The following is a 26,591-nucleotide window of genomic DNA, read 5'->3' as shown; positions in this document are numbered from 1 at the left end:
GTATTCCTGAAAGCCAACAATAATCTTTTGTTACTAATAAAACTCATGTTACACTCATATATGCGCAGACACATATACTGTACAAGTGCACACACACACACACACACACACACACACACACACACACAGGCAGACACAGTTTTCTGGTCAGGTTACATTCGGGGGTCCAGCGGTGGCAGTCCCATCTCAGTGGGATGCGTGTGTGTGAGTGTGTGTGTGCATGCGCGGGTTTCTGTCTGTCGGGTGGGGTCAGACCAGTACTTGTTGATTCTGGTGCATCGAATTACTGCCCGTCTGTCACATCCAATTATGGTTTTGGACTGCTGACACACACAGCCTGCCTCTGTGTGTGCGTGTGTGAGTGTGTGTCAGTGCGGGTGTTTGTCGCTCACCTCCAGCTGCGTCGTGCTGACGTGACGAGCCACAAGTATCCGCTTGTGATTGGCCTCGCCTGGCAATATTTTCATCACTCTCGACGATAATCCCATTGCTGCAGTTCTAGGCCTGTATCGCCGTATTACTCAGAGAGTCGGTGTCAGCTTAAAAGTTTTTGCGTAGTTCAAAATTCTCTACATTTTTGCATAAAAATGGGCATATATTTATTTAATGGTTAATTTAGACAATTAACCATTTGTACATATCTGTGAATTGCAAATGAACGTGAAGCTTTAGTTTCAGTATCTGCTGTGCAGCAATAATAGCAACTAAACGTTTCCGGTAACTGCTGATCAGTCGCCTAAAGCCATTCAGAGAAATTTGTTGGGTTTCTCCACATGAACTGTTTGCTTCAGGTCATTCGACAACATATCTATTAGATTAGACTCTGACATGGCCATTCCAACACATTAATTGTGTTCTTCTTTAACTATTCATTTGCAGTGCAGCTTGTCTGCTTGGGGTCACTGTCTCGCTACATGACCCAGTTTCTCTGTGAAACAGCCATTCCTGTGATGAAATGTCAGTTTAAGAGCGTTCCGTCATTCATTGTCATTCATCACTACTTTAACTGTTAGGTGTACAGAGCCTCCCGCACATCCTTACTCTGTTTTCACAATGCGCCTCTGACATACCTTCCTGTCACTTGTAGTCCGTACTTTGTCATATCCATTTGCTTGAAGGGTCTACAAGTGTGTTATCAAGTTTGTGGCAATGAGGAATCCAATCTCATGCTCAAAGCACACATTTTGCAGTGCTCTGCTTTCTGGCATACAGTGTTTTTTACGGTTGATAGCTTGTCTCTCTATCAATGATAGATTAGGGTTAGCATTGAATCATGCAATGCTGCCTCTGTTGCAGACAAACTGTGGCTAAAACAGTGTTTACATGAAATCCGAAGGCATATCAAAATGTGACTTTAATTCTATTATCTACAACATCTGATATCGAGTTTTTTCCCAGTGCAGAGTTTGTTTCAGATTCTGATCTGATTGGCGTCAAGCTGCTTTGCAACAATCAAACTCTTGCTTCAAAGTGTTTCCTTCTCCACTCCACTGCAAGGCTGCTACAATGCTCCCGGGAAAGTGTGAACGTGTGAACTTGAAAGCGAGTCAACGCTTTCTGAATCCGAAGAGTCGGAGAGGAGGAAAAAAACTGAGAGAGAATCGGGGGGTTTATTATTTCTGTCTAGTGTTTTCTTTCTCAGTTCCATCAACTGGTGCGGAGAGGGATCATTTTCTCCCACTCACCATGGGTGTCAGAGAGGCCACACACAAACTGTGCATGTAGACGTGCACAGTCTTCTCTACGCGCCCCGCACCCACAAATTTGCACACTCAAGCGCTTGCAAACTCTGTCCCCATCACTTATCGCTCTGCTCTGTCTTGGCTGTGTCTATTTCTTCTCCAAGGAGTCTTGTTTCTTCTCTCAACGCAGCTTTTGTCTTTCCTTTGTTTCTATTATTAATTGATGCAGTTTCTTCTGAGCAAACGGACCAACAGTTACACCTTTCTCAAATTCTATTTACACCAGTGCAAAACTATTTGATAATTTTTTTTTTTTTGGACAAACTATTCTCAAAGAAATATACTTTTTTTTCCCCCTGGATTTTGCTGCTTTGCTTCCAAACCTCCTCCTCTTAACTCCTCTCACCCCTCCCCAGCTGCCTCTCTCAACTTCCCAGGATGCCATGCGGGAGACAGCAGAGCGGATCATGGAGCTGGAGAGGGCACTGAGGGAGAGCATGAACACCTCTGCCCATAGGGAGGCCCTCTGGGCGCAGGAGGAGGCTGCCCGTGTTCAGGCCCAGAGAGAGGTTTACCTGATTTTACACATACTTATAAGAGGCCTCCAGACCAGCACACACATATACATACGCCTTCATACGCACAGGTACAGCCTCGTGCACCTCCACACAGCCAACTAAACCTACATTTTAAACTGATCAGATGATTCAGCACTAAGAAAATGTGAGGAACTTAACTACTCCCCCATGTGGCTGAAAATGCAACTGCAGGCAAACGCTTTGCTAATGAGGGATCGCCTAATTAGTTGTTCTTACCCAACAAATATCATTATTACAAAACGGATATTCGCCTCTGTTATTGCCCCATTGTCTTAATTTAGCTTCTCTAAAGATGCACTTGTTTGTTTTCTCCTGTGAGAGTGAAATATAAAACTGAAACGAGAAATTCCAGTGGCCTACTTTTATTTTCTTCTGCTAAGATCTGGTGTTGCATGCTTGAAGATCTAAGCATATGTTTGACATATTGTGAGTTCATGTGCATGTAATCATAATTTACTAACAAAGTAAAACTTTGGGCTTTCATACTTGATGGAGGACAGGCTGCCCTTTTACTCCATATGTCCCACTATCTATCCGTCTGTCCTTTCTTCTATAAGAGGGTCTAAAAAAACTGCATGTGTGTGCTTTTTGTATCTGCGTGCGGGCGCGTAGGTGTGTCTGCGGTGGGAAAGAGAAACAGGGCGAGGGAGTGTGTTTCCTCTCGGTGTGAGCGTGCATTTGAATGAGAATGACCCCGCATTACTTATGAGTGCCACAAGTAATATGAGAGCGATCGGCGGTTAAAACAAGAGCTAACATTTTGAGGCAGAATGGTGGCTGCATTGCTTCAAACACACGTATGCTCCCTCGGAGAACTTAAAAGATGAAGAGAGGAGATTGGCGGACGGAGCGGCGAAGTAAAGCAGGGTCAAACTCAGTTTAGAAAATTCAGCGAGAGCCAATGCTAACTTTGGCTTGTTTTTTCCTCCTTTTCGTAATTTCTCCACTTTGCACGCTTGAGTTACGTTCAGCATGGATACTGTGTTTATCAAACAATATTCTGATCCACTGAGAAGTAAGGAAGAGAATTATACTTATGTCTGTGGGAGTTTTTGCACGCAAAGGGGCGGATGATTCAGCGTTGACCCGAGTTTACCCATGTGCGGACGAATCAGGAAAATCCGTTCTTAGCTTGTGACATGTTAACACTCGTTGACCCCAAAAGCCATAGTTGACCATTTTTTAAGTCAATCCAGACCCAACACCCAGAGAACACAATGACCTAGCATGCGGTCACACTGGCAAGTTGACATGACGCGAGCTAGAACCGATTTTCAGCCACGCTGTCGAGTTCACCAAGCGTTCAAGCTAACTCAGCCGCTGGCGCTTACAAGCTACAAGCTAACATGACGTCACTGCACGAAGAGGCAGCAAGTCAGCGTGCCATTACCACGTCAGACAGTAGGCCAGTCGACTGCCATGCCTGCCTCAGAGTCTGTAGAAGTGTGTGTGGAGGCCATAGAAAGAAGGATAGGCCTTTCTAAAACATCACCTGACCCTGGCACCGCTACAGAGCGCCCTGCCAGACTCACATTCTCACATTCCCCCCTTCACTCCTTGCTTGATTTTCTTCTTTCTTCTCCCCTCCGTCCCGGAGTAATCAGTCTCATGATGTGTAATGCGGTGAAAGTCTTCCATCAGCCTGACCTGCTGAAATGGAGCATGGGTAATGCCCTGGGTCACTGTTCTTCACACCCCTGTAGTCTAAGTCTCTCACTCTGTCTCTGCCCTTCTTTGTCTCTTATCTTCCCCGTAAAAAAATCGTTTCTGCTGTCCATCCTTTGTCCCGAGCCTCGTTCTTTCCTATCTGCCTTCTTAAGTTGTCTCACGCAATTATCTCCACCCTCGCTTTCCCTTTCTCTCCATTTCTGGTCTTGTCTCTCTCCGGCTCCCCCCTTCTGTGGCGTTTGAACCAGGCCTTTGAACCAGCAACACGACGCAAATGGACAAGAGGGATTTGGCCCTTACCTCTGAGCCCTCAATCAGCTTATCAACTAAAGGGGCTTTGGGCCAGTCTTAGCGAGCCTTGGGCTGACTGGGGGGCTTTGCCTTGAAGTTGAGCTAAATTAGCACGCACAGGCTCACCGCTAAGCTGATTAGGTCCCTAATTTCACTAAAATGCATTGTATTCCTTATTAATGATGTGATTGTGAAGTGAGGGCTAGCCTGGGTGGTGGACTAATGAGGGAGTGGGAGGGGGAAATTTGGGGTGTGAGGGTTGATGGACATGTGCTGGGTGTAAATGGAGTTGTGAGTGTGACCCCTGGCTTTTGAGATGAAAAGATTGGCTTTGTATTCATTTAAGCCCGGAATAAGACGTCCAGCATTAGAACGTGTGATTTCGGACGGTTGGATGTCCTGTTGATTTTGGGTCCGTTAACGGCTGGAAACTGCTGAGGTCAGTTGTTGTTGGCAGGAGCCTTGGGTGTATTTTATTGAAAACAATGCATTGTTACATTTCCAGTAAGTTATGATGGAGAGTTGTCGATTTTTCCTCCTCTGGGAATCTCTGTATTCCCCGCTCGCTCTGCCTTCACCCTTTCTTCTCTTGCTCCATATGCTGTTATTCATGAACAGTCAGTGAGCACATTATCTGACATCTGCGAAACACACCTAGAAAACTGGAGGAGATGGAGAGTGTCCTGAAAATGTGTGAACGATTTGGCCCCTTCATAAAAGAGGCCCATTGCTTTTTTCATGTCCTACCCCATGGAGTGCTTTCCCCCAATACTCCCTTTCTCTTCTTTTTTTTTTGCTTCTCCTTTCCCTTATTCTCTTTGCTCATTTCATGTATTTATTGCGCCACACTCTTATGTCACACATTTGCAAATCAACGGGATTAAACGAAGATAAATTTGTCTTCTTGTGGTTTTCCATTTACATCATCCGAACAAGCCTGCCTAGTACCGCATCCTATTCTGAAGTGCTTGTTGTTAGACAATTAGACACTTCCTGTCTCGGGATAATGACGCCCTGAGGTCACATCCTGTCGATCAGACACTCAGGTTGGACACACAGGCTTTGCATGGCTGCAGGGCATGTGTGCGCAGAGGGAGGAGATGCAGCTCAGAGGGTGAGCATTATCCTCACCTGCTCTAAAGTAGAACCACACTTGAGGGTGAGCTAAAATAAGTGGTGAAAGGTGCGAGAGGAGTGGGGACCCTTGTCTCCGATGCAAGGGTCAGTGAACATATCATTCAACCAGCCTATGAACCCCAGTCATTTCAGCTGCTCCCAGATGACAAGTGGCTATTGATTTTCATGCTGAGGCTGTCATTGCATCTCATCTTTTAACAGTCCAGCACACATACTTTAGAGTAGCTACAAGCAAGCATGCAGACAAAGGGCATTGTGTATCTGACTAGCTTTACCACTTCCTCATAGGTGTGTGAATGTGTGTGACTAAGGGTAGAATAGATATTGTGTACATACATGAGCATCCTGGTATGTTTTCACACTGTTGGTCTATGTCTCCCCTTAAATAGTTGGAGGAGCTTATGGGAGCTTTAGAGAAGACGCGCCAGGAGCTGGACGCCACTAAAATGCGTCTGTCCTCCACCCAGCAGTCCCTCCACGAAAGAGACGGACACCTCAACAGCCTGCGCCAGGAGAGACGCAAACAGCTGGAGGAGATTCTGGAGATGAAGTGAGTGTCACACTCATCCGTCTGTATGCATGTACGGTATCATACACATTCGGGAACCATTTTTATTAGGTTTGACTTCGGCACAGCAGTCTTATCGTAATATCTGTCTTTGAGTAGCTGTAATTCCATTTATATGTTTATTATTTTGGTCGCAGTTAAAAGCGGCGCAGGACTGGGCTACATTAAATTGATCAGTGTGTGGGCTTTCTGTATCGTGTTTAAATATATATATGTCGAGGACTTCGGCAAGAGTGGCGCTAAGAAAAAAAATAATAAACCGCACCAAATGTTTGTGGTCGAGGCTGACAGCCCATAAAAAGGCACCGTCAAGGATTATTTTTTATCAACACTGGCATGATTTGCTCAGTGCCTTATCAGAAAAAAAATAAATAATAATAACTCACAGCAGATTTGTTGCCGCAGCACGAAAACCTGTCTCTAATATCGTATTAGACACTTTTATCCGCTCACCTGTTCCCATGTGCGTCTGCGCACGAGTGTTATACAGGCGTCAGCGCTGAGGTGTGCTCTGATGCGTCGTCTGCAGTGTAGCCGCTTTGTGAGAAGTTACATTTATTGAGGGCAGGTGCTGCAAGCCCTTGACAGCAGGTCAGGGAAAAAAATGCGTGTCCGGCTTTTTATGTGTCTGTGCGACCGTGTGTGTGTGTGAGAGAGAGAGAGAGACAGCTAGAGGAGTAGGAAGCTCAGTAAAAGCTTGGACCAGGACTGTCTGCATCCCCATGTGTGAGTGTGTGTGTGTGTGTCTCTGTGGGTACGCGCGAATGTGTGAGCGAGTTCAGTGATCTGTCAGTGGGCCCGCTACATGTGTGTTTGCTTTGAGCGCCCTGATTGAAGGAGCATGGAACCACATATCTGGCTGTCATGTGCTGCAGAGAAATGCCTTTAATGTCAGCCACTCAGTACAGTACAAAAGGGAAGGCTGGCACATATGTATTGAAAACACAACTTTTTAAAACCCATTGCGCCCCGAGCCCCTCCGATCACACTAACTCTGAAAGAATGTGCACATGCAGTGTGTGTGTGCGCGCATGGTTGTGCCTTTTGCCTGTCTGTCTACAGGCACACACACACTCCTTATAAACCATCTTCCTGTCTGTTCCAATTTCCACCATCCAAGCGTTACCGGAAATATTTATCAGAGGAAGTGCATTACACATGATACCGACACAATCTCTAGGTATGTACGCAAAATTACAAAAATGCTCAGTGACCTGGCATGTGAGTGATATTTCTGTTCTTTAGCGGCACTACACTAGTATTATATTACCATTAGAAAGATGTCTGAGGAGGAAGGTTAGTGTGATGGTTGGCTGGCATAAACAGCAACAAAGTAGATGGGGTTCTTTGGTTTTGTGTGCAAGACTTTGACTTAGTCTGCGCTGGTAAGAGCTAATAGAGGGGGCACAGGGGGCGTGAGCGCGTGTGTGGTCTGTTGTGCATTGGATTCTGTACATGTGTGTGTGTGTGTCTGTGTGTGTGTGTGTGTGTTAGGGGGTTGGAGGCAGGGGTTTGGGGTCACTGATGATGAGGATTAAAGGACTGTTGAATTGCGAGGGGCAAAGCTTCGTGAGACTGACATACATCTGAACAAGCCGCAAAGATACGCTCGCAGAACGTACACACGGCCTCAGTGGGACTCACATATAATCACTCACGTCTGCAGACATGCACGTACTTACACAAACTGTGGCTTTTTTTTTTTTTTTTTTTGCTTTAAAAAAAAAGGGGGCCGTGTTCCCACAGCGGGGCTCCGGTCCAAGCTAGCGCGGGGGGAAACTAAACAGGAAAGATAGGGCAGAGAAAGAGAGGTAACAAGAAAGGGAGAGGGAGCGAGAGGGAATGCGGGAAAAATATGAGAGCGAGGGGAGGATGGAAGAGAAAGGGGCTACGCTAACTGAAGTATTTCGAATCTTAGAAATCATGAGAGAAGCTTGATTGCATGCCAAGTTTCTCCTTCTCTCTCGCGGTAATGTGGCATTTGTCAAGAAGACCAGCTGAAGCAAACCATGTGAGGCATGTTCCCCAGTGAATCGAGGGGGCTTTCAGTGTGTGTGTATACGCCAGAGGGAGGGAGAGAACTCTTGGCTTTTCAACACTGTTAATGAAAGAGACAAGAGGGGAAAAATCATTTTCAATATCCTCCCATTGCATGCTGGGTTCCCTTGCTCTTCGTGTGTGTGTGCGCGTGCGATAGAGAGAGCATTTTCATATCTGCCTTTTCTTTCTTTTTTTTTTTTTTTTTTTTTTTAAAGATTTCGAGCTGAATGCTTGATGTATAAGGAGCAGTGCGGGTCTCCTCTATCACCCCACACCAGATTGAGTTTCCACCATACTGTACAGTATTCACACACACAGACACAGATGGCCTCCAGAGGAGCTAGTCATTAAACGAGTCCAGGGTCACGGGGTGTAGGTGTACAATAGAGAAATTATGTGTTTGGACATTTTGAATAGCTTGTCATTGAGATGTTTCCATAGTCTGAATGGGATAATACTACATGCCACAACACTGCAGTGGCTCACTGAACCTGATCCTCCCGTAGACATTGGGAATGTAGGCGATGTTATCTCTGTTTACATTTTACTGATGGAAATGATGATGGAGCAAAGAAAAGGTAGCGGCAGCTTTGAGGGAGGCACATAAAGAGGATCCGAGCTGACAAAGTGGAAATTTTTTTTGAAGTGGAGAAGCGGCGAGCGGAAGATTTCAGCGGCGGAGGGGAAATCCTGCAGGCGTTAGGAAAAAGAAGACACTTGTAGTGTGCGGCCGCTTTATTTGAGTGACGTGTTTTGGCTCGTGGCCTTCAAATCGGGGTCGTCCCTGTTTTGACCACTTCATTCCTCTTTCCCCGTGCGTTATGGAGGCAGGGTGTAGCCGGGCCAGAAATCCCGACTCTACAGGAGCCAGAGAAAAAGAAAGAGAGTGTGTAGCAAAGATTTAGGGAGGAAATAGTAAATGATGGGGGGGGGGAAAAAGGATGGCAGAGTGAGGGGGTGATTGATGGAGGGGGTGATGAATGGAGGAAGGGAGGATGAGAATGATGGAGAGAGTGGTGGAAGAAAGAACGGGGCGGAAGATGGATTGGAGTTGTGAAGAGTGGGAGGGACCAGAGTCAGGGTTAGCATAAAAGGACCTGTTTCTTCCTTCCCAACTGACTTGATGCTGAGATTGGAGCACCGTGATTCCTTATGACATCACTATAGGTGTCTGTGTTAACCAAACGTAACCAAAACAACGGCATAATTCTTAATTCTTCAACTTAACAGAGACAGGGGAGCTCTATTTGTACACTCTTTACACATCATATCTTAATTGTTTGATGAACAGTAGTTTTTTTTCATGCCGTTCTACAAAACCAAAGTCAAGTATGAACTGTATGTAAAACTCGCTAATTTCTATCAGGTCATTCGCTCCGCTTAACAGCCCCGCCGAAGGCATATAAACTATTCTTCACAGTGGAAATGTAATAACCCCTAAAATCTAACCCCAAATTAGGTTCTGTCCACGATGTGTTCATGTATCCATCTGTTGGCTAGTTACAGTAACTCAGGGCATAATGAAGCTTAGAGCAGTAGCGACATTATGACTTTCAAATCCCCAACGTAGACATCCTGTCTGCAGAGCGCCATCGCCATGGTTACACTGACTAAACACACAGAGAGACCAGCTGTACTGGCAAGGTCATGTCCTCGCTCACTGATCTCTCTTAGGAGCCTAGACACACACACACACACACACACACCCACACACACGCCCCCGCAAACCCAAAAAGCTCACACACAGGTTAAACTATACAGTATGCGCGCATATTATGAAATGTAATATAAACGCGCGGAGTCGAAGCGATTTGCGCGCAGGAACTAACAGTGGATGGATGCGCGCCCGCACGGCCACATGCACCGTATGCTGTTACAGTGCCATTGTTGTGATAGGTAATGATGAGACATAGCGGGTCAGTGCAGCGTGTGAATGGGATTCTCTGTGCTGCGGTGATGAGGAGGGGCTGACCACACATCACCTTCCTCTCCACCCCGGGCGAGTTTGTGTGTGTGTCGCCTCGTGGGAACTTCGGGCCATTCATCATGTCTGTCTGTGCTCCCGTGCCCTCTGACACGCGTGTTTACCTTCGACATACGTGTCAGCTGTTGAGCCCATAGGTGTATTATTATACCGAGGCCTAGGCAGGCTCCACCCCCGCTCCTCCTCCTCCTCCTGCTCAGAGATTCGTCAATGGAGGACTTCATCGCATGCAAAACCCCTGCTTTCAAGTCCTTCTTAAATACACTTCAGAAATTAGACGCTTCTACCTGGTCCCACACAGTAAGCAGCAAGGGAAGGAAAAAGAACAGTCCAGAAATGTGCATTTACATTCAGCGTTTGAATTGAATTAAAGCAGTTCTGTGTTGCTAAAATTAAATCAAAATTTCTGGACCGTTTCTTTTGGACGGCAGTCTGCAAGCGTCATGTCTTGAACTCCCTTCTCTCAGGGTTTTGGCAGTTCTTGCGTCAATTATGGTTATTTTTTATCACCACTTATTTTATTGGCACTTATGTCCACATGTTTGGCAAGCACGGCTCCATGAAGTTGATATGAATTGGAAGTCCACAGTGTACACGCTACAGTATGGTACAGCTTGGTTACTATTGTAGCACTATTGCAGGGTTTGTGAAGCATGAAGTGGCAGGTTGACGCAGATTGACTCCTAAAGTCGATCTATGAGCGAGGCCAGAGCTGTCTTATAAAGTTGAACTGTTAAATACGCTGACGCTGGAAAGACTTTGGTCGGGCAGGGACAAAAGTGCAGATACAGTGCGTGTGTTTTGTTAAACTGAGATGGAGGAGCCTTTCCAGAGACAGAAAGAACTTTTTTTGTTTTAAACTGATTAAGGACATAGTGAAGATAGGTTGGTTGTGACACACAAAAACAAAAGAATTGCACGAAAGATGGAAAGATACTGAGCGTCTCTCTGGAGCAAAATCGTTCTTTAATTGTCTCTTCTGACGTTTGCTTCATCACTCCTACAACACTGACCTCCTTAACTTCCTCTGAGGATTAAATGCGCTCCCGCCTCCCTCTCTCTCTCTCTTTATTTTGTCTGTTTTCCTCTTGTTCTATCTCTGGACGGATGGAAGAAGGCCTGGAATTTATCACACATACCTAATAATTACTATCACAGGAAATGGTGCTGAGGAAGTCGGTGCACTAGCCCTGCTAATTAGTGTCGCAAACGCACAAGCACATGCACATGCTTGCTCGCGCACACACACACACACACACACACACACAACTTATTAGTGTCGTTTGGCTGTTGTAGCTGTAGAGCACTCGGGAAAAGCCCTCTCTGATTGGCCTTAGGGGACACCCCCAAGTTTACCCGGTTGTATAAATCTCAAGACTAATTGATTGCAAGTCCCTGTGTGTGACTGTGTGTGTGCGTGTGCGTGTATGTGTGCAAGAGTGGGCAATTGATTAGGTGGGTCGTGCGGCCATAAAGAGGCAGCCCAGGACACACAGCACCCAGAGGTGACTAGTGACGGCCTCCCAAATGACAGTTTTGCCCTCAGGGTCAGGAGAGGAATGAAGAGAGGGAAGGGTAGGAGGAGGAAGGGAGGGAGGAAGTGCAGATAGATGTGCCCGTGAGTTAAATGAATTTAAATTTAGATAGATACACAAATATCCGAATGGTTCCATAGGTGGGTGCTGAGATGGAGGGCGAGGGGTTAGCTGGAACTGCAAGGAGAATGTGCAGCGAGTGATTTTTAGAGAGAAAGTGGGACAGTTGCTTTAAATGCAGCTGCATGTAATATGTTGTTGGATGTGCTGCGTTGTAAAACAGCCATTAAAACAGTGGCTTAGTGAAATGCCCTCATGGTTTACCATTATGGGCACATGAAATGCTGGTATACCCACACAAGTGAGTCAATGGGGCTTACTGGCATATATTCACACACTGTAAACACCTCCAAGCCTCTGTGGTTGGCACACACACCTGAGCTCCTGCTCCTGTTTTTCTCCTCTGCGGCTTCTCCGGCTGACGTCTGTCTGTCTTTATCAGAGTGTAAACACGTCCCTGTCTTTATCTTCCCCTGTCTGCCGCTCTCTCACCCTTCAGACTGCAACGTTTACACGAGAAACTAAATGGTTTCCTCTGTCACAATAGCATATTGCTAAATAATGCCCCAAATGAGTGCGTCGTTTTTTCTGACTTTGCTGGTTTGACTGGAGTTTTTATTGGCCGTGCGCGTCTTTCGGTCTTGCTGAGATTGTTCCCAGGAGGTTTTAATAGAGAACAATAGCTGCACGGACCACTTCCCAGCACCGGGCTGCTCCAACACTGTACACCAGTCAGCATGCACCACAGCAAGCCCCTGGCACTTCTGGATTGTGTGTGTGTGTGTGTTTGTGTGTGTGTGTGATCTGCTTAATTCAGGGATGTAGACCCAAACTGTAATTATCATTATGTACTTCTCGGCAGAGGTAGGAAACAGCCCAAGCAAGTTTGGATGAGCATGTATATCCTCGCTGATGTTCATTGAATATTATTTTGTACAGCCAACAACATGTGAATACATGCATTTGTCTGTGTGTGTGTGTGTGTGGGTGTGCACGCGCACAGGAGGAATTATTTGAAGAGCATGAGAGCTATTAGCAGTGAAAGATAAGCAGATTGTGCCAGTGGGTATGTGATGATTTTCCCTGCTCTTGTTTTGGCCCAGCTCTTGTTCATTTGGTCTTTGCTAAATGGAGACATATTGGAAACATGACTGTTCTCATGAGGCCAGTGGGCATCCAGAGTCAAGGACTGGGAAGGAGAGGAGAGAAAGAGAGAGAGAGAAGAAGAAATCAAAGTAGGAGAATAGGAAATGAGAGTAGAAGTGTGGAAAGAGAGAAAAAAGAAATGAAAAATAAAAAGAGAAGGTCGTAGCAGTTAAGCTCTCCACTCAGATTTCAATCTCGTAAAAACAAAAACTACATTTGTGCTATTTGTTTGTGGTGAGAAATTACCGTTCACAAGCATCACAGACACTGTTAACTTTCACAGCGCTGCTATAAAACGTTTGTCTCAATTTTACAATATCAGAGCTGGTGTCCAAGAAAGGAAAAAGAAAGCAAAGCTGTGCCCGCTGAAAGGAGAAGGAAAAGCAGGAAATAAACACACAAAAACTAAAAACCAAAGTTTATTTGGGGCAAGCGTCACGTCTATTCAGAATGGTAACCACGGTTTAATCCGCGCGGCCGTTCGTCTTTGAAGCCAGCATCAATAGGACAGAAGAGGTCTTAATGTGGGCGGACAGACTACGTAGAGACAGGACTGGTCACCACTAAACAAACAACACAAGAATCTTGCAGAGACAAGAATGGCTGGAGGGAATGTGAGCAAAGACAATGGCATGGCTGTCAGGCCTCAGATGAATCATGGACTACAGACAGTGTGTGTATGTGTGATTGAGAATCTGGGCAAATATGAATGTCTTGATGTAAATGCATGTTTAGGTAAGTGAAGATCAGAGATTTGCGGCGTACGTGGGTTTATTTTAACATTCAATTCTCATGTAAACATTGGTAAAAAGTTAACCGCGTAAACAAATGCTCCTAACATTTTTAAGCCTTAAGAAATGGAACAGAAAAGCCGAGTCTCTGTTCAGCCCGCGTGCAACGTCGTCTGTTGTCGGGCAGAAATAACGGTGCTGTACCAATCACTGGCTGGCCATTAATCATCGTTCCTGACGTTGGTGCCAGTGCAAACACCAAAAAAAAAAAAGGGATCACTTCAAAGTCCTAAAAAGGGATCAGAACTGTGACTGAAAAATGCTGTTCATTGATTATTGCTGTACTTTCTTTTCATGTTTCTGTCATCGGATCCTTTTTAGGTCAAGGAGTTTTCATCTTTAGATCAAGGACTAAAGAACTAGATCACCAGTGTGCAGGATTTGCGGGTACATTAACTTAAAAATGGAAGTGCTAAAAGTATCTTCTTTTGAAAGTTTGTTTGAGTTTAGTGTCCACACGCTTTTATATTTCTGTCATCTCCGTCTGCGTTCGTGTATTGAATTCCAGATGACGGCATTTAAGAGCAGCCCAACTTGCAAATAACAATATATGGCATGCCTAGCTAAGACTCTGACTGACTATGCCTTGCTCATGTAAAGAACCAGATAAAAAAATTAGCACAAAAGCAGCCTTCAGTGTTTTTAAAAGGCTAATACCTACTAACACCATTTAAACAGGTGCACTTTAATGCGTGCATCTTAAACATACATAGCGGTCACACATGATGTGATTTCAATTTGAAATCAAAAAAGAAATAACAAAAGTGAAATCTTGTTTTTCTTGTGCACTCCTAGTACTCACAGTAACATGCACTGACGTATCTGACATTTCCCTGATCCATACTAGCCACAGGTCACTGGGTTCGCCATTCACCGAAATCAAATGTGTGTGTTTGGCCTTGGGTTACACACTCGATTGAATTAGAGAAATGGCGCACACGTGCACAGGGGCTCAGTTACTTGCACACACGCACACACGGCCTCGCAAGGACACAGATCTCTATTAAGTTAAAAAAAAAAGGAGAGTTGAGTGTCTTCTTCCACTGCGAGGGCTTTTATGTGATAAGATCGGCTCAGGGTGCTCTCCTATGCAGGATTCCTGAGCACATCAAACAACAGTAAACCACATCACACAGACAGGAAGAGCTCAGCTCCATTAGCCAGCCCATAAAGAACATGTGTGTGTGTAACGGGAGAGCTAGGCTAGCCACTACAAAAGGTTTACACGCATAGGACAAACACTGTGAAGTATGCGGTCCCCTGACATACTCGAAAATGAATGTGCATTTTGCTGCAAGTGCATAGGCGTGCCCTCGTGCAGAAAACCATTGCTCCGTGTACGCACGGAGCAAGGATCGTGCGTATCCACCTACACACACATATACTCACGCACATGCACACTGTTCTGGCTGTATCAGTATCATCTGAGCATTTTGCATTTTATTCATTCCAACTGGGTTTTAAGCTCAAGGTAAATGGTCTGGTTTAAAAAAAGAGGCGCAGAGGCTGAGCCGGAGCATTGGCCTGGTAACTTGGTGACATGAATAAGAGGAATTTACGAATCTGTCCGTTGGCCAGATGGCAGCCATTAGCTTTATTAGTGCAAAAACTGGTACAAACATTCTCTGCATACACCCCCTATCCCAACACTCTCCACAACTGCAACGCTGCTCCATCTCTTCCTTCTGTCCGCCTGCACTTTTTACAGAAAGTGATGTCTGTCTTATGAGGTGTGTAGTGACGAAAGGCCAAAGAAACACCCACAAACATCAAGCGAGAGGCAAAAAGACAAAGAGAGAGGAGGAGAGGGGTTGAGGGCCAGAGAGAGAAAGGGGTTGACCCAGATTGAGTTTATGTGTTTTGCTTACACTGATTTGAAACAGATCTTCGCGGTGTCTACTGTCCAAACCACAGGCAGTGAGATATCACCCTCTGCTCAGGTTCCAGAGGACCTAATTCAAACTGAATGTCCATCCATCTGTGACTGGCTGTGCTCTGACAAGAGAATACGTCTTTATCATCTGCTGTGGAGAAGTGAGCTGAGAATCAGGATGAGAAACTTTTAAGTTGAACGTTTTAAATTGCGTCAGAAGTGCACCCGACAGAGCATGGAGTGGTATTATCATAACGTACATGGAGACAAATTTGTAACAATGACGGGATGAAATGGAGACACAGGGCCCACCCAGCTCTCTGCTAAACCACCCTAATGTGTATTAATCCAAAGGATTAGGCTGCTTGCTAGCATTACAAGCATTCCCGTGCCAGTCAGCAATGTTCTACCCACTGTGGGTAGCATATAATGCTAGGGATGACATGCACACTAACAGTGTTATGGCTGCTGATGCCACAACAGAGTTCTGCGCAAATGCTGCTGAGACTGATATGTGTGTGTGTTGTGGATTTTGGACGCAAGTTTGAAATGTTTGCTAGAAGACACTGGTGGATGGCAAGGGGTGAACAGAGGGTGTTCAGAAAGGAGTTATGCACTGTGGCAGACCTAATTGCTTGTGGCTCCTGTTGTGTGTTTGACTTTGTTTGAGCATGTCCAATATAACCAGTCACAGGGGAGCCTCTGCCAGAGCAAACACACACACACAAACACAGGGCTCGACCGTGGGGAAGGCTTTTATGGCGTAGAAGATCTCAGTAACCTGACACCTAGGGCAAACACTGAGTAATAAACCAATTGTGGCACATTGTTTAGGTCCTCCTGGCATGGTTTGTTTATTAAACTCAGAGTGTCTCAGTTTCCTAACATCATCAGTGTCCTGACATGTCACTCTGGGAGTGACGCATTCGCATTCACGGAGACGCATTGGCAAAAACGCACGCAAGCAGAATAAACACTGAAAGGATCCATTCACATATACTGTTCACGTGTCTGCACGCACACCCCGCTGTGGACGTCTTGACGTGACAGTCGGTGTGCGTCTCGTGCCAGTGTTTCTCCAAGCTTCCTGGTGTGTCTGACTGCATGACTGCAGATAAAAAAGCCATAAACGTTTCTTTCTTGCTCGCTAACTTGTATCCCACGCATGCGCCTCGCCTCCTTTCAGTGTCGCTGTTCTGTGACACAGACAGATTCTGCCTATACCTTATACTGCTTGGATCTTCTGAAGCGCAGAGGCTGTCGCCGGCCCGTTCTCAGCTCAAAATCCATTTGTTAATGCCCAACAAACATGTCATCATAATGTTATATAATAATTTTATTTTCTTGTTGAGTTAATATTTGATTTCTTCCTGGCCCTTTTCACCAACTGATTACCAAGAACTTTGTGATTCTGTCTTTCTGTAGTACATCAGGATGTTTTTCTTCAAGAACCAGGAAGCACAAAATCTGTATTCTCTCTGTTAAAGCTCTTAATGGTTTAGCTCCACAATATATCTTTGACATGTTAATTCCACATTCTGCCCCCAGGTCACTAAGGTCATCCTCACAACAACTCTTATCAGTCTCTAACACTCGTCTTAAATCTAAAGACGAGCTTTTTCAGTTGCTGCTCCAAAGCCCTGGAACAGTCTCCCGTCCCACATCAAGTCTTGCTCCACTATCGACTGTTTTAAATCTCATTTAAAGTGCTACCTTTTTTCTCTTGCTTTTAGTTCGGTCTGACGTTGCCCTGTGGCTAGTTTCGTCCCGTCCACTCTAAACTGACTTTTATTGTTCTCCTATTGTTTTGTTTTTTTCCCACTCTCTTATCGTATTTTTATTTTATTATTTTAGTTCTGGTTTGGTTTTTCATTGTTTTTGTATTATACTGTGCATTACTGTTCTTCTGTATTATGGATTCAGATGTTTTTATCTGCTCTGACTGGAAAGCACTTTGGGTCAACTTCTGTTGTTTTTAAATGTACTACATAAATAGAGTGACTTGACTTGACTCTGTGGTGTCAAACTGAGGCCAGAGACTTTGAAACAGACACCAGGGTTTGCGATGGTTGCAACACTCGCACACACCTAAACAAATCTCCACACGCACTCAGAAACAGTAGGGGCCGGAGAAAGCTCAGGACGGTGTTTTTATATTCTCCTGAGATTATGTGTTTGGTGCTTGGGGGGAAAAGGGAAGACATCCTGTGTATTGGTCAGTCATATGATATTATGTACGATCGATGTGGCATTTAAGGTCCAAGGAACACTAAAGCTGGTCTCAGATTGAAGGAGTTATGGGTCAATTTATCCCCGAATTCACCCCTCCTGACCAAGGCGGAGAAATCCAGTCTGGTTATCTGGTAATAAGAGGCTTGCAGATTCCTCAGGTCACTACAATTAATATCAGACATGTTTGATGTTTTGGATTTAAAATCTGGATGTTACCACAGTGTTTTCAGAACAGCCAATGACAAACATGCCTACGAGGCAATAGAGCACTGATGGTGTTGTAAGACATGCTAAATGTTCTAGAGCTTGGGGCTAATGCCGGTGTGCGTACCTTAATCTGACAGCTAAAATCCAAATGATTACAAAGTTAGTTATTTGATCTGCAGTTGGAAAACCAGTTTGAAGGTGCATTACTGCCAGCTACTGGACTGGGGTGTGGCTCAGTAAGTTTTTGGACCCAAGTCTCCATTATGCTTACACGCAAAAACACATATCAGTTTCAAGTTTTGTAGTGCGTGCAAGTTTGACAGAAGAATATCTGTGAAGCTTGTCCTAAGTATGTGACGCATCCTGATGGCAAAATCGGGAAGGATTTTAAAACTCCTGGACTTCCCCTGTAAAACATGACTAACCTTTTTAGAACAGATGTCCCCCTGGGAATCCTTTTTAGTTTGTCAGAGAGACGTAGGATCCGAAACAATGTACTACTAGAGCAACAAAATAGCAAATTTAAAACTATGTGTATCACATGGAAGTGACCGCAGAACGATCATTCAAGAGTTGAGAACTGGAAAAAGAAAAACAGCAACACATGCACACACTCCTGTATGTAACCATAGCCAGAAAATGTACTCAGTGGAAGCCATTATTAAAATAATTGTGATGTAATCTCCCAAGGGAGCTGGCTTGGATGTGTGCGCGTTATCTATCAGGAAATCAGCGAGTCTGTCAGCAGCATCTAACTGCACACCACCACAGGTCTCTTTATTAAAAAGCAGACGTATGCTGGAATTCATGCACAGGTGTGTGGGAGGGCCCGTCGAGCACATATGGCATGGTCTGTGTTTGTGGGCGAATATTGTCAGTGGGTCGGTTTCTTTATGTGAGTTTGGGAGAAGGATCAGACTGCAGGCAAAACCTAACGGGGACGAAGAGAAACTGGACTCAGACCGTTAAGGCAACTCTAGGGGAGGAACGGAAAGGTCAAAGGGCGACCTGGTGTCTTCGCTGAAGTGATTACAAGGCGTACGCTTTTGCTGTTTCACGCTTGCATGTGCATTTGTGTGTCCGCACTTGCAGCTCCAATTTTCATACCCCCATAAAATTCATAAACCCACACGCACTCGGTCTTCCCCGTGCAGGAGCTGCCATTATGACGAGAGCGCAATCTGTTTCGGTATGTCTTTTTCACACGAAACATATTCTCGGCAGCTATGCTTTAAAAGAAGGGGAATGTCTCCATTGGGAATTCATACCGACTGGTGAACGAGCAAGTTCATTGACACAACAGACTCAATGTACCAGAGGCATGATCTGTCTACACCAGCTTCAACGTACAAATTACCCAGATTATAGAGCGGTGTGGGTGTATATGTCTGTCTGGGTGTGTGGGTGTGTGTGTGAGAGAAAGACAGTGTGTTCTTGAGTCTACCTGTGTGTCCACTGTGCTCTGGTACAAACCGTTGTTTGTCTTTCTGGGACACAAGCCTCTAGGTTTATCAGAGTGTGTGTTCGTGCATGTGCTCCGGTATGAGAGTACTTCCAAATGGGTGTATTCCTGTGTGTACTGACAGGGAAATAATAGTGAAGGTTTTTTTTTTTTTTTTTTTATCAGAAGGCCAGGTAGTAATCATGTTACTCTTTGATCCCATGATCCTCACTGATCTGTCTAAATATACAGCAGACGTGTCCAGACCTGGCTGCAGCTCTTCTAATCAGCACCCTCGCCGAACCCACTGTGTATGTGTGAGTGGGAGGCTTTTTGTCCGTGTCTCTGCCTCTCTTTCATAATTTCTCGCTTTTAATGCATTTCTCCTGCTCCACTCTTTAAAGTACTTTGGCTAATGAAGTCTGCATAAGTGAGTATGTGGTCAGGGAGTGTTTTTGTTGTAAAAAGCATGTGGTTCCTGCTGCCTCAACACAAAACAGAACCGTTGAGCCCCTTTTTTTTTTTCTTTTTTTTTTACTTACATTTTACCATCCTTCACTAAAAGAAACAAGGTTGGAATCAGGCTATTGCTAAATATTAGCAGATGCGTCTGAATGAGTGTTTTTTTTTTTTCTCAGTTAGTTTATGCCTTTATTCCTCTGCACTTGGTTGTGGTTGTAGTAAATGTCTTAATTCTCCACCACCTATCAAAGTATCCTGAGTCACACTGAGCTACACTGTACACCGATCAGGCATAACATTATGACCACCTTCCTAATATTGTGTAGGTCTATCTTGTGCCTCCAAAACAGTTGTGACTCATCAGAGAATGGACATGGGCCTTCTGAGGGTGTCCTGTGGTGTCTGGCAACAGGATGCTGTTACTGGGGGGTCTTTGGGTCCTATGGGTGAAGGGGAGGGGCCTCTGTGGATCAGGCTTTTTCCAGTGCGTCCCACAGATACTTGATCAGTTTGGGATCTAGTGAATTTGGAGGCCAGGTCGACACCTAGTGCAGTTATTCATGTTTTTTGTTTTTTTTTAATTGTTCCTAAACCGTTTTTGTGTGTGCGCCTGTGTCAGGCTGCATCCTGCTGGGGATGGCTGCTGCCATTAAGGAGTGTCATTGCTATGGGGTGGGGGTGCCTAGTCTGGTCTAGGTGGGTGGTACATGTCTAAGTAACAGCCACATGAATGCCAGGTCCAAAAGTTTCCCAGCAGAACATTGCATTGTCGCAAGATGGTCAGTGTTATTTACTTCTCCTGTCAGTTGTTTTAATGTTGTGCCTGATCTGTGTATGTATTTAAAAACTGTAGTTACGTTTGAAATCTGGCTCTGTTCAGACCCGGGATTAATGGCATTAAAATACATCTCCACATGCCACACACTGAGATCCGATCACAATGAACAGACAACCCTTGCAGTGATTTTGTTTTACTTGCCAGTCAATCAAAATACTGGTTGTGTGTTTATTTCTGAATGTGTTCACATCCGTACTTTAAGCTGGACAGTTGCGTTCGGATCATTCAGGACGCATGTTAATAGGGCTTCTGTGATCAGTTCATAATCATGCTGATACATTGTCATAGTAGGCACCGTTAGCTCTAAACGGGTTCAGTTTGTCTCTGGTTCTTCTGTGTGTACATGTGAGTCTGTGAAAGTCTGACCTAGTATTTTAATAGATTTATTTCAGTTTTTTGCTCTGACTGAAGGATAACACACGTTGCTACCGTATAATCAAATTGCTAACCCTCATCTAATTAAAAATCTTTTAAACATTTCGTCATGTTTGATGCAATTAAATAAACGGCGCTCTCTGCTAACGCTAAAACGCTCGGCAGTTATTGTAGTTTTCCAGCTATGCCGCTTTTATAATGGCTGAGCTCATGTGGCTGTGATTGGAAATAAATCTGATTGGCTGATGGAGTGTGGGGTGAATGTTAGAGTGACCTTGTGTGTCCCTTACACACTGACGGGAAATAGACTAGTCCAAGCTCCAAGGAAAGCTATAATTCTGAGAGCAATACAGGCCAAAGGAGCGTACACACATCTCCTCTACACGCACACATCCATGCACAATGAGTTTGCTCAGAGTGAAGTCCTAGCTGCGCAGTAGTAACCACATTAATTGGGTTGGGTAATTGTCTGGCAAAGCATTGTGGGAAACAGTCCATACAACTCTGTCCCTTCACCTCAAACCACTTTTTAAACATGGGCCCATCGTCATAACAGTGCTATCCAGAAAATTGCCGAACATGTGAGCATATGTGTGCGCATGAGGGAAACGTGTGTGTGTGTTGTTCTGCGATTCCCCTCTATGTGTGTGTGTGTGTGTGTGTGTGTGTGTGCGTGCGTCTGTATTGCTCCTTTAAGGGAAGTGAGTGTGGTGGCCTCCCATTCCACCGCATGTCGGCTGTGGTTCAGCTGTGGTCCACCGCCAGGCCCTGCATTTGGAACACAGAGAAAATACACCAGGGGTACTCGCTCCCACTGTTTTCTGGACCCATCTTTCATCGGTTTGTGCGTACGTGTGTATTTTGGGTGCAGGTCTGTGTGTGTGTGCGTGCGTGCGTGTGCTATAGAGCGCCACTACGCTGTACTCGCTGCCCCTGATATTTTAAGGTCTTTTGGCCCCACGTCATGAGTGTGCGCTGTATTTCCAGGCTGCAGTTAGATGACCGGAGTGAGAGAACCCATGAGGAGGACAGGAAAACGCAGGAGGAATGAGGAGAGAGGAAAGCAAGGCGGGTAATTGAAGGGTTCAGGGTAATACTTAGGCCAAGGATGGCTGTTTCAACGTGTTTGCATAACCTCCTTGAACTTAATATTTAGCCCCACTTTGGAGTGAGTACAGGGCACGACAGAGCCAAATAGAGAATGATAGAGGGAAAGAGATGGCGAATGATAGAGAGGCCCAAGTCCAAGGCGGAGGTGATGCCATTCTTTCTCTCCTCTGATGGGTCGCTCCCCTCTTTGATTAGCGAAAGAAAGGGAGGAGAGAAGGAGCGGAGGAATGGGGACGGAGGGAGAAACAGACAGCAGACTGTGGTAGCTTTCCTGTCCAAGAGCCTGTGATGAACTGTTTGACAGAGGGTTATTGTAACACAGTGGAACACACAAGGCAATAAAAATCGCATTTCAAATGACGTAACGCAGAAGCTGTCCTCTTGGTATTTTCAGTTTACATTACTGACAGTTTAGAGTTGTGGCTTTCTTTACTGTAGCTCCTAGCTCACCTCAGGACAGAAAGAGAGAGAACTAATTACTGTATCCCCGCCCCCCCCCCCCCCCCCCCCCGTTTGTGCTGAATATGAAGATGTTCTGTATATTACGACACATGCTTCATTATTATTATTATGATTATTCTTTCATAAAGGAATAAAACTGAGGTGAACAAAGGGGATACTGAGTCTTCAGGTGAAAGTGTGTTAAATGCTAAAATCATCCACACATTAACAGAGAAATTATTTGCAACAATGCTATAGTATAATCAGCTGTAGTCAGATTTGGGGATTTTTAGTTTTAGTTTAGTTTTTAAGAAGAATAAGAATAAGAAAATCTTTATTTGTCCCACAATGGGGAAATTGCAGTTTGCAACAGCATGCAGAAATGACAGAGATAGAATAGATGAAGACACGCAGAAGAAAGCATGTAAAACTGTCATTTTAGGACTTAGGATGTAATTTTTGTGGCATTTTAGAAACAAATTTATTACTTAATAAAAAAAAATATATATAAATATATTCGATTTTGTATTAAGCTTTGCTTTTATTTGTAACCTCGTCTAATCTGACCTCAAAAAAAAAAACCTTTCCTTTGCCATATATTGCAGAGTTTCATCTTTTGATGTTAAAAAAAATGCAGAGGGAGCATAACTCATCAGTGTTTACACTGAGGCCTTAGTCTTCTTTCTTAACACTATGCATATGTGTGTATGTTTCTCCCTCGATCCCTCCCTCCCTCCCTTCGTCCTTCCCCAGTCCTCTGTGTGTGTGTGTGCGCTCTTACAGTAGTGTTACTGGAGCTGTGTTACTCATTCTGTGACCCTCACCTCTCTCTCAGATGACAGGGAGCTTTAAACAACCCAGCTGCTGTATGGATGTGTGTCTGTACTTGTGTCTGACTGCGAGGCAGGGGGAGCCGTACACGTGTGTGGTACAGTACAGCCCCCTGTCTTGTTCCTTGCGCCTTGGGGAGACACTGTCAGTCAGCTGAACAACAACAAAGACGGAAAACAAACCTCCCCCTTTAAGAGAATAGAAAGCTCCGCTTTGCTATTGGTAGGATCTCAGGAGGTTTAGGTTCGGAGCTTACCTTACTGGTTGAGGCTGTGTCGGCAGGCCTTGTGCCAGACCACTCTGCTAGATTGGCAGAGGCTTTGGCTAATCTGATATGGATTGTGTTTTCTTCTCGATGAGGTTAAACTGCAGTTTAAAAAATAAAAAATTACGCCCACACACGCTCTCAGGCAAACCCGGGCACACATGGATGCACCCAAGGTCATCCAAATGGGAAAAAGATGCCGGTGACATCATAATCATCACTGACACCCCGCTAGGCCTTGTATATTTATCAACCTTGTTTTTATAACAACAGGAATCCACCTGACCCCTAGCTGATCCTCAGATGGTGATGTAATGAAGTTGGAACAGAAAGAGGACACATAATGGCACTACTGTCAGCATGCTGTGCATGTTTATAGGAACACTTTTTTTGTGCCAATATCGTAGTCATTCTGTTTAATTCAGAAAGTGAGAGTTTATTCTTACGTCTGCGTGCTACTCACAGATCTAGAGGCAGGATGTGTTCAGCTGAGATTAGCATGAAGATGGGAAGCGGATTGTTGCTTTGTCTGCCCGGCTCATCTCTGGCCATGGCGTGCATTGTCAAATATAATCAGAGGGCTCAAGTGTAGGTTTTGTAGAAGCCAAACTTGACCTGGCTTCACTATTAGAATAATGTGCGTACGTGTGTGTGTGTGTGCTCTTGTACAGCTGTCTTTTTGAGGGCCAGTTTGAGTTCTGTTGGAGTGAGGACACTTGTGCAAAGTGAGGAAATTTTTTTGCAAGGTGGCTGTTGACGGTTAAGACTCAGTTTTAGGGTGAAGGTTACAATTAGGTTATGGTTTGGATTAGCGTAAAGGTTAGGGTTAGGGGCTAGGGAATGCATTATATCATGGTAATGTAAAATATATTGTGTCAGTCTTCAAATTAATGGTTACCATACTTTAAAAGTAGTTACTAAAACTGCTACCTGCGCTCCCAGTCTTACTCTAAGCCGAGAAAGATTGGTTTTGATGTTCTCATACCACTTTTGGAAACATACTGTATTTTCCAAAATGTTCTACATTTCCCTTTAAATCATACTACATTACGTTTAAGCCGCATTCTTGTGTCTTATTGATGTTGTTTTTTCCTTGGCAAGTCTTTCTTTTGAGAGACAGTTGGAATACACTCTACATCTCCTCTGCATGCATTCTCACAAACACACACACACACACACAGCCACCTGGTCTCCCTCACTCTTTCCCTCTCTGTCTGGACCTCTCTATCTCTTTCCCCTCTCCCCTTCTGGAATGCAGTGGTGGCCGTCTGGTCCTGCTCATCTCTGGGAGCAGTCAGCCATCTCTCCTCGTCCCTGCTCCCACTCTAAACATTTGGCTAGTTTTGGCAGATTTGTTGATTTTTGTCCCCTCGTATTTTCCCTCTTGTTGCTGTAAAACTGATACATACTCTTTCAATTATACTCCCACCACCACCGCCACCCACCAGTCAGAGCGCTAGTGTGGGAGTGGGGGGCGAGCGGAGTAAGTGGGTTGTATATTTTATTAGTGAAGTGAAAACACACATAACCTGGTCCAGTTCTGGGAGAGCCATCTGCTGTCATGGATATTTCTTGGGAAGCACAGCTCAAGGTTAGCATGTAAGGTTTGGCATTCCTGCCTGAAGCCCGGGATTAGCATGTAATATCGAGAGGAACAAACACGGCCAATGTGCAATTTTTTTGTGTGCGGTGGGTGTGAATAAATCCTATCTTATATATTAGGATAAATGCCGGCTTTAATCCAGACAAGCGTACAAAAGGAAGCGGGTAATAGGTAGATCTTGCATGTTGCTGCAGGTTGGTTGCAACAGGTTATCATAAAGCTAATCCAACCCAAGGTAGCCAAAACTTGGACCTCATAAAAATACATTTAAAGTTGAAAGATAGATTTAGCATGTCAACTGGCTTTGCGGTAATCTCACCAGATGAACCCTGAGCTTGTGTTTTATGTTGGAAATAGCCATTTTCCTTACCTCCTCGTTGTAAATAACACTCTGTTCCAAGGCCATAAATAATAGTGTCACTCAACCATGCCCCATTCTCATGTCCTCTACTTGCTCTCACCACAGGCCTCTAGTACTGCCTACCCAGGGGCCCCCAGACTTGTGCTGCACCTTCACACACTCACAATCAAGGAACAGCCATAAAATGCCAGTGGAATGTTTCTGCAGAGCTGGACAGTTAAGTGGCGGAGAGGCATGATCACAAACTAGAAGTCCCGATAATGGATGTCCTGGGAACAGATATTAGTGGGCTCCCCACGTTCTTGCTAACAAAATACATCACACATAGATATACATGGGAGCACGAGTGCGTGCGCGCGGACGGGCGAATGCATCCACACATGCGTGAAGCGGCGCACGCACACACTGCACTTTGGGGCAGACAGTATTGATGGCTCCCCCGGGCATCACACAGACGCATCTGTTTCTGTCCCACTGACTCTCCACACTCATAATTTCAAGTAAGTCATAACACAAATTATAAACACATATCCCTCAACCGTGACGCCTAGAAATAACAACATGGAGTGCGCGGAGCTGATTTAGGGTAGGCTGGGACTCTTAAATCTTTTACCTTTGCTCCTTTCTTGCCTTCCTCCTCTCCTTTTCTTCTCTCTTTTCTCTCTTCATGCAGCACAGGTGGCAGTCATTCTTGTCAAACGCATACTTTCCTCTCTTCTGTTGCCTTCATCTCTTGCCATCTCTTTTCTTTTATAATTGCTGTTATTCTTGACCCTCTAGCTTTCCGATCAATTCTCCCCCATTACACAGCGTCGCTTCTTTGATTTCTCTTTGTGCAAATGTAACCACATGGGTTTATACTCACGCCTGACCCCATGTTAACCCTTTGTCACCCAGAAACCGGCCTGACCTGGCAGTCCTCCGTGTGCCCCGTGACACTCCTTCAACAGCAGCCCCACCTCAAAGATGTCTTCATCAGCCTCTTCTCTCCTCATTTTTCATCCCGTCGTCCTGAACTGTCTCCTTCCACTTCACGTTCCCTCACCCTTCT

At 44.9% G+C, this 26,591-nt stretch overlaps 1 protein-coding gene across 1 annotated transcript in view; it reads left to right on the top strand.

Annotated features, from left to right (window-relative positions):
* LOC311494077 (ERC protein 2-like) overlaps positions 1-26,591 on the top strand; it is a gene marked incomplete at both ends in the record, with an annotated part of 113,134 nt that overhangs the window by 73,456 nt on the left and 13,087 nt on the right. The window contains 2 exons of the mRNA XM_084552933.1: positions 2,099-2,251; positions 5,767-5,927. Coding sequence (XP_084409059.1) covers positions 2,099-2,251; positions 5,767-5,927 — 314 coding nt within the window. The remainder of the gene's footprint in view (positions 1-2,098; positions 2,252-5,766; positions 5,928-26,591) is intronic.

The sequence above is a fragment of the Chelon labrosus genome (assembly GCF_963514085.1).
Source record: "Chelon labrosus genome assembly, chromosome: 10".
Classification (NCBI taxonomy): Eukaryota; Metazoa; Chordata; class Actinopteri; order Mugiliformes; family Mugilidae; genus Chelon; species Chelon labrosus.
The sequence above is the reverse complement of the archived record's forward strand: the minus strand, read 5'-3'. Positions and strand labels throughout refer to the sequence as shown.